At 49.4% G+C, this 8,599-nt stretch overlaps 1 protein-coding gene across 1 annotated transcript; it reads right to left on the bottom strand.

Moving 5' to 3' along the window:
- Nucleotides 1-2,399: 2,399 nt before the first annotated feature.
- On the bottom strand, nt 2,400-4,532 carry LOC309660277 (ubiquitin carboxyl-terminal hydrolase 17-like protein 6). Its single transcript, XM_082460753.1, has one exon. It carries the CDS (start codon nt 4,499-4,501, stop codon nt 2,594-2,596), a length of 1,908 nt encoding a protein of 635 aa, XP_082316879.1. The 5' UTR covers nt 4,502-4,532; the 3' UTR covers nt 2,400-2,593.
- Between the last annotated feature and the right edge of the window lie 4,067 nt (nt 4,533-8,599).

Genomic DNA, 8,599 nt, shown 5'->3' with positions numbered 1-8,599 from the left:
GGATTCGTATTTCTTGATGTGTAGTGTTGCTGAGCACCTTTTCATGTGCCTGTTGCCATGCGTATTTCTCCTTTGTGAAAATGTCTGTTCATATCCTCTTCTCATTTTTAAAATTGAGTTGCTTAGTTTTTTGATATTGAATTGTCTGGGTTCTAAAACGATGTATACTCTATTTGAAACTACTCCCTGTCTCTGAACCATCCTCTTAGCATTTAAATAAGCTTTGGTATCGCTCAACCTTAAATTTGATTTTTTGGAGAAGGTTAAAATTTTGAAATCCTTTTATTTCCAATAGCTTCCCTTTCATTTTTAAAATCCAGTTTTGAAGGCACATCCATTAATAAACATTTCCCCTCACCTCAAACAATCTTGTCTTTGTCCCCATTAATTCATGGATATTATTCCTTTATTTAATAAAAAAGAAAAATAAGTTTTTAAGATATAAAAATATGAAAAGAATGAACCAACTTTTATAAACTGAACTGTGTTCCCCTCCCTTAAATTCATATGTTGAAGCCCTAACATTTATTTCATCAGAATGCAATTGTATATGGACATAGGGTAGTTACATATGTGATTAGTTTAAGGTGAGTCCTTTAGCATGGGTCCCTAATCCAAGCAGACCTATGCTCTTGAAGAAAAGCAAGAGACTCTGCAGAACTCTGTATCCCAAGGACAGAAGAGCTGCTGGTTGAAGGCATGATGTGCATTTATTCACCAGTAGATCTGGAAGGACCTGAGATTTGAAAAAGCCTTAGGTCCTCCCATATCACCCCTTTCCTCTCACTTACATGAGCTTCGATGACTAAAAATGAATATTAAGATGATCTTTCAAGGCTGAGAAATAAAGACCATGTACAGTATGACTTTTTTGGTAGAATTTTATTTATACTGAATAAAAATTTTAAAAGAAAGCTTTAGAATAATGTTCATTAAAATATAATAAGCCAAGCCATGGGAATGTTTACCACCATGATTTACATGGGAAGAACTACACAGAGTCCACAAAACTTGTCTCAAGACAGGGAACTGCTGAAATTTTGCAAAACACAGGGTTTGGCCCTTTAGCCAGTTTCAAAAAGTTCAGACATTTGTCACCAAAGTCTGATGAATGCCGTAGCTTCCTATTCACACCAAGTTACTCAGTTACTTAAAATGGATTTAGATTGACTAACAATTTGACATGTCACTTTGCTAAGTACCATTTGACATAGGACTCTATTTCTGTCGTGAGACAGCGCAGTGCTTGCATGTGTGTGAGCCGAAGCATGATATGGGTTTCCACCATTGTGTCACCCACTCTTAATTGGATTAAGGGTCTGAGGGTGTGGTCACTCTCAACCCCGAGAGAGAAGAATGGACTCTTTACTGAGGAATTCTCTTATCAAACTGCAGGAATGCCTCTGAGAGGCTCCCAAATAGATTCACATGGGGGTGTAGACGTTCAGCATACAAATTTGGGGGCACACAATTCAGTTCACAACACATTTCACTTGTTAAAAAGATTTCTGTCCAAAGGAAAACAAACATTTTAACACTTCACTCAACTTCCTGAATTTCCACTCTACTCTTATTTTTTTAATTAATTAATTAATTAACTTATTTATTTATTCATTATTTATTTTTGGCTGCGTTGTGTCTTCATTGCTGCATGTGGACTTCCTCTAGTTGTGGCTAGTGGGGGCTACTCCTTGTTGTGGTGCACAGACTTCTTATTGCGGTGGCTTCTCTGGTTGTGGAGCACAGGCTCTAGGTGCACGGGCTTCAGTAGTTGTGGCTCACGGTCTCAGTAGATGTAGCTCAGAGGTTCTAGAGCACAGGCTCAGTAGTTCCTGTGCAGGATATTAGTTGTTCCACAGAATGTGGGATCTTCCTGGACCAGGACTCAATCCATGTCACCTGCATTGGCAGGCAGATCCTTAACAACTACGCCACCAGGGCGTCCCCAACAAGCATCTTGGTGGCAGGCACCTTCTTGAGACAAACACTGCAATGATAGGCATTTTTGCCATCCAGCTTCTTGGGCTTCACCAACTCGTTCAAAGCTTGCACCACACTCTGAGCTGCCGTGATATCCAGGTAAGGGTTGAGAGTGTCCAAAACCCCGAGGCAGTGGAGACATTGGATCTGAGATCTCCAAGACCCGCCAACGGTTCAACGGATGAGAGTGGTGCCCTCGGCGGGATGGCCTAACAGCTCATGCACACTCAAGCATGCTTGCTGCATGGCATCCAGAGTGAATATCAGAAACTTGTGGGCACCTTCCTGCTTGTGTCTGTGGAAGCTAATGACCAGGCCCTTCCAGGGCTGGATCACTTCTCCAGGATGAAGGAGGACTTGGGTAATGTGAGTTTGCATAGCACACAACATGCAGAAGGTCTGGTTAGGACAGATTGTTGAGTGCTGCTGGGACAGCATCGAGCTGGCCAGGGGTGGTGTGTGGGTCAGACACTGCAACGCTGCATTCATGTAGCAGTTGTTCCCCACATTCTGAAGCCTGGCTCCCACCACAGAGGGTCTCCTCTGGGTTCTGCAAGGCTAGAGTAGCCACACTTGTGACACAAACTCTTTCCTCTGTGTGACTCTAGGTTTGTCAGTTGGATGTGTGGGTGTCTGCAAGGATGTGCATCAGACCTTTCTGCAGTGCACCCACAGACCTCTGCTTCTTCTTGTTCTTTTTCTTGGAGGCTCTGGCTCTCCTGCTGAGACAAGGGATGTTGCTGCCGATGTTTATTGGCCTCTGGGGTGCAGTGTCCCCACTGGCACGGTTGAACTGGTAGTTCTCTTGCTCACACAGCTTTGTGCTCATCCCACCTTCATAGTTCGATGGGTGAATCACGACTGCATCGGCAGGCAAGGCAGACTCGATCTTCCTGAGGTTGAACTCAGGCTTAGGTCGGTTGGGTGCCTGGAGGCTTCTCCACTGCTCTAAGCTGACTTCTTGAACGTCTGTTCCCTCCAGGGGCTCCTCCGACCCAGGAACTCCGATGCTGACATCTCTTTCAGGCTCCCTGTGGGCCGCCATGGTGCATGTGGGCTCAGCCCCCAGGGGTGTCCGTGCCCCTCCTGGTGACACTCCCCCACTGTCTCCTTCCAGTGCACTATTCTGGACGTAAAAGAGGACATAGGCACTTTGGCTCAGGGCAGAAGTCACATCACAGGCTGTTACCATGGCATCATCCACTTTATACCACTGGCCGTTTCCAGCTTTGACATAACAAAAGTAGTGTCCTTGGTGACCACTCCACCCGGCGTGCACCAGCACAGCATAGAGCGCATAATCTAGTGGCCCTGCCTTCTGCTCAGACACGTACGGTCGCAAGTCGAGGCACTCGGGATAGTGCACTTTCTGAACCATTTTGACTCCTGTGACCTCTGTGAACCGTTTCAGCACAACGATGAGGACCTGGGAGGCACTGTGCAAAGTCAGCCTCTTGGTGGCAGGCACCTTCTTGAGACAAACACTGCAATGATAGGCATTTTCGCCGTCCAGCTTCTCGGGCTTCACCAACTCGTTCAAAGCTTGTACCACACTCTGAGCTGCCGTGATATCCAGGGTGATGTCCAGGTAAGGGTCGAGAGTGTCTGAAACCCCGAGGCAGTGGAGACACTGGATCTGACATCTCCAAGACCCGCCAAAGATTCGATGGACGAGGGTGGTGTCCTCGGAGGGATGGCCTAACAGCTCGTGTGCACTCAAGCATGCTTGCTGCATGGCATCCAGAGTGAACATCAGAAACTCGTGGGCATCTTCCTGCTTGTGTCTGTGGAAGCTAGCGACCAGATCCTTCCGGGGCCGGATCACCTCTCCAGGATGAAGAAGGGTTCGGGTGATGTGAGTTTGCATAGCACACAGCATGCAGAAGGTCTGGTTAGGACAGATTGTTGAGTGCTGCTGGGACAGCATCGAGCTGGCCAGGGGTGGTGTGTGGGTCAGACACTGCAGCGCTGCATTCATGTAGCAGGTGTTCCCCACATTCTGAAGTCCGGCCCCCACCACAAACGGTAACCTCCAAGGCAGGAGAAGTTTCTGGGCACAAGCCAGCCCTGCTGACACTGGAGTCAAGTCACCGCGCTGACTGCACCAAACCATCTGGGATGGCGGGGACGGCTCCTCAGGTCGAGGGGACCCCCAGTGGGCATCAACAGCAGTGGCACTTGGCTGAGGAGAGTGGAGTTTGGGAAAGATGTCGAACTGAAGTGGACACTCATCTCCCCAGTCGAGAGAAGCAGCCTCCACGTCTCTGCAAACAAGGTCCACAAGATTTTCCGTCTGGTGCTCCAGCAGCACAACGATGCCTCCTTCCCGGAGACAGTCGGTCTGCAAGTGACAGCCTGGGACACTCCCATCAGCCATTTTATAGCTCACTCCTAGCCCTGCCCCCACCCCCGCCACCCCACCGGTACAAGATCCACCAATGCGTTGCAAGCTCTTAATTGGATTAAGGGTCTGAGGGCATGGTCTCTCTGAATCCGAAGAAAGAGAGAACAATGGACACATTTCCTGAGGAATTCTCTTTATCAAAATCCAGGACCACCTCTGAGAGGCCCCCCAGTAGATTCACACAGTGGTGTAGACGTTCAGCATACGCATTTGAGGGAACACAATTCAATCCAGAACACACTTCACTTGTTAAAAAGATTTCTGACCGAAGGGAAAACAAACATTTTAACACTTCTCTCAACTTCACGAATTTCAAAGGTACTCTGACGTGACAGAATTTCTTGAGAGCTTTCCACATCAACTTCGATAGTTTATGAATCGCAACTCGCACTCAGAGTCCAAGCAAGTGATTCAAGGAGTGTAAAACCTCTCAGGGAATAGATGATTCCATCACTCTTAGGTGAGGAAGCGCTTACGTACCCTCTCAACATCCTCAAATTATCTGTCCTTCTCTTCAACAGTGAAACAGTGTGCTTGCTAACTCATTCCCTGAGACTGAATTGAAGTGTGGACCTGTGCTTGTGTGCGTGCGTGTGGGTGTGTGTTTAGACGTTTCTGAAGGTGGTGTGTGGAAAATGTGACACCCTGAGAAAACGTGTTCGTAGGGAAAGCCAATCAGTCTTTGGCGACGCTTTGTAAGGTCGCAGGCGAGGTGTTCCTACCTTTGGTGACTCCTCTCCAACCTGCCCAGAGAGGGAAGTCTTCAGCACGGCTAGTTCCTTGGAAGCCAGCCATCAAGGGAACACCTCCCTGGCACCACCAGGCCCTCCTGCTTCCTTGGCCCCTCGCCCTTTATTCTTGACCACCCATTTGAATGGACCTCTCGCCACACAGCTCAGTCTGGCCACGTTTTCCAAAGGGAGCCACCTTCCTTGCCCAGATTCGAGTCCCTGCTGTCTGGAGCACCCAGAAGAGGAAGCCCCCAGGGCAAGGACTCCAGCTGGCGTAGGGCGACTTGCGTCTGGCCATGGACCCCGAGAGGGAGAATGGATCGAGAGACTCGGACGTACCTGAATTCTGCTTTCCGGAATGCCCAGTTCTCGTGCCAGCCGTTCTCTGGTCGTTATCCCGGGGTAGGGGTTCTGTTGAAAGAGTGCTTGCAGGGTGTCCTTCTGACTCAGCCTCAGAACCAGCCTCCTCCTTCGCGATGGCCTTGAGAGTCGGCCTGTGGGAGAGAAAAGGGGGAATGTGTCAGGGGCGAATCCATGGAGGTGCAAACCACTGGTACCGGCACAGCGCTGGTCCTTGTGCCACGTGAAAAACCTCTAAGCCAGGGGAAGACTCTGCATTTGGAACAACCGTGGGCACACCCTGAAAGCCACGCTGAGTGGGACCCTGTGGGCTCAAGCTAAGCTGAGGGTCAAGGCTATGGGGATCCCCCCACCACTCGCCAAGGATCCACAGGGCGCCATGCAAGCAGAAGGGGAAAGCCCTAGAAAAACAGGCTAACGTGACCAAAATGGGTGGAAGGATTGTCCACCTGTGGAGGCCTCAGAAAGTCTTGATGGCTCCTACCAGATTTACCTTGAACTCTAAGCTAACGAGAGGAGCCCGGCTTCTGGACTGTCATACGCACAGGGCACATCCGCTTTCACTATTTGAAAGGAAACGAGACGAAAGCCAAACGAAGCCAGACAAACACACAAGCCAACCCCCAACACAGAACGCACTAGGAGATTGTTAAGAAGACCCACATTTTTGAGATAAGGACCAACGTGGGGCCCCGTCTGATGGCGCCCGCCCACCCACACACGCACAACAGCCCAGTATACTTCGGAAGATGAGTTTCCCTTTCCAGGCACCAAGGTCTTGCTGACTCGCCGTGTGTGTGTGCTATTCTTTCAGTTGGGCAGCCTTGAAGGGCTGCCCCCCATCCCTGTCCTATTTGAGGTTGCGTCTTTCTGGTGGCAAGGGGATAGATGCGTGTTTGTTTCCTGCCTTCTAAGGCGGCAGACGGGCGTGATGGCCAGGGTGGATGTGGTTTCAGGCACGTCCTGCACATCCTTGAGATTTGAGTTTCCTGAACTCTCTCCAACTCTAGGACAACACCAACCCTTCTGCAAGGGCCACCCGCTCTAGCAGCTGGCAGCTGGTGACGTAGGGTCGTCTCCAGGTCTCGCCCTGGAAGGAGGCAAGGCAAGGCAAGGGTTTCGGACCACCAACGGGGACTTCCTTTAAAAGCGCCCTTCCTTCCTGCCAGCTCCAAGGAAAATCTTTGGAAAGCACTCAAGGAACGAACGTGTCACACTGCGGATTTTGCCTCTCCAGAGGCTCCTGCACTGGCTACCTTGGAGTCCAATGAGAGACAGTTCGAGTGCTCCTGGAATCTCTGTTTCCCAGGCTCTAGCTTTCAGTTGTGGTCAAAGAAAAACTCTCTTTTCCTTCTATTCTTAATACATACTGGATGTGGATTCTTTCCATGGACACCATGGAAGTTAAACCAGTTCGAATGGAACACGAAACCAAAGAGAGCAAATCCGTAACAACAGCAAGAATAGAACATGGGAAACCAACTCAAAACCCCAAACACGGTCAACCGGAAAAGAGTGTCAGTTTAGTTGGGAACGTTTTCAAACACTCGTGTTCCATTCACTGCAACCACAGGCTGGGATTTTTGGTAGAGAAGCCATTGTCAGGCAACAGGCCTAGCTACTTCCATGTCGATTTCAAGAAGGAAAACAAACGAACCAGCAAACCAGAAATATGTACGTGAATTGCCCAAACCAAGGTGCATCCTTTTGCCCAACTGATTCCAGAAACATATCCCAGCATATCTGTCCGTGCCAATTAGTGGTCATTGGGAAACTTCAACCTTCGTGGTGATCAACCCTTGGGGTGGGGAGGTGCATGAGTGTATTTGGAGGACCCAACCCCAGAGCCCAGATGCTGAGGGCAACGTACCTGTGGAGGTGCTGTATGTGCCGGACGAGCTGGACGAATCCATGGTGGGAGACCCACACGGATGGCACGGAAGCTGCTGGCCAACTGCTCAGTGCTGAGAAGCTCAGGATTTATAATGGATGAGGATGCCCCGCCCCTATTTATGTAAATAGCCGCAGATGGTGGGGAACCCTTCCTTGCAAATTGAGAACCTGGAAGGAATCCCGTGAGGCAAGTGGGCGTTGGAAAGGAAGGCCTGTTCGGAGGCTCCCAGGTCCCTTTGAAGCTGCCGCCCTCGTCATCCTTTCCCAGAATGCTTGGGGTCCAGTGCTCTCTCGTTTTCACACCTTTTCACATTCCACACATACTTTTGCTCTCCGTGGAATTCCCCAACTCTGAGTCCCTCACGCTTAGCTGTGTCACTGTACTTTCCAAAATGGAGAGAGAACCTGGAGCCTAGCTTTCCTCGAGTACGTTTCCCACTTCGTTCATCACCACCAGGACGTCATTGCCTCCCACTCTTAAAGCATTTCCTTGGCTGGGGTTTGAGTTCCCGATAATTCACATACTAAGCTTGACTGCTTATCTAGGGTCTACCCATGGTCGTCAACAGTTCGGGACTTTTTCAGAGGTACCCTGAAACCCACCCCCTTGCTCACATGCCATGGAGAGGGCAGAGAAAGGGGCAGGCCACACGTGTAGGTTTCACAAGCCAAGGAACTTAATTTCAGTGCTTGTCCTTGGCGTCCACAAGACGAAGTCGGTTTCACTTTCACTGGTCAACTGGCATCTGGAAGAAGGAGAAGAGAGGAAGAAGAAGAGGAGGAGGAGGAGGAGGAAGAAGAAGAAGAGGAGGAAGAAGGAGAGGGATATGAAGCAAGTTATATGATGGATGATGACACAGCTTGGTTTGAAAGGAACGCTTTGGATTCCAAATACAACCATCCCAACATTTTCGGGGCGTTTGTGCTGCAGAGAATTGAAAACTTAGAAGCAAACAAACAAAAAAAACCACACAGAAACACAGAACCATCTCTAATGTGTTCTTTTGCCACCACGTGGATTAACATGAGGACAGTGAGCTTATTTAGAAACAGTTGGGAATTGGAGTAATTACACCACCAATTCGTGAAAATATGGCTGGGGCGTGTGTGTTTGTGTGATCTGTGTGTTTGATTTTCTGCGCCCACCCACTAAGGGCGGTTGTCAGGTAGTACCCGTGGACGGATGCCACCGGGGCTAGTAGGAGTCTGCAAGTCCCAGGAGGCCCAGGAG

This window comes from Balaenoptera physalus, assembly GCF_965194825.1.
Source record: "Balaenoptera physalus genome assembly, chromosome: 4".
NCBI lineage: Eukaryota > Metazoa > Chordata > Mammalia > Artiodactyla > Balaenopteridae > Balaenoptera > Balaenoptera physalus.
This window is presented reverse-complemented; position numbering and strand designations above follow the sequence as displayed.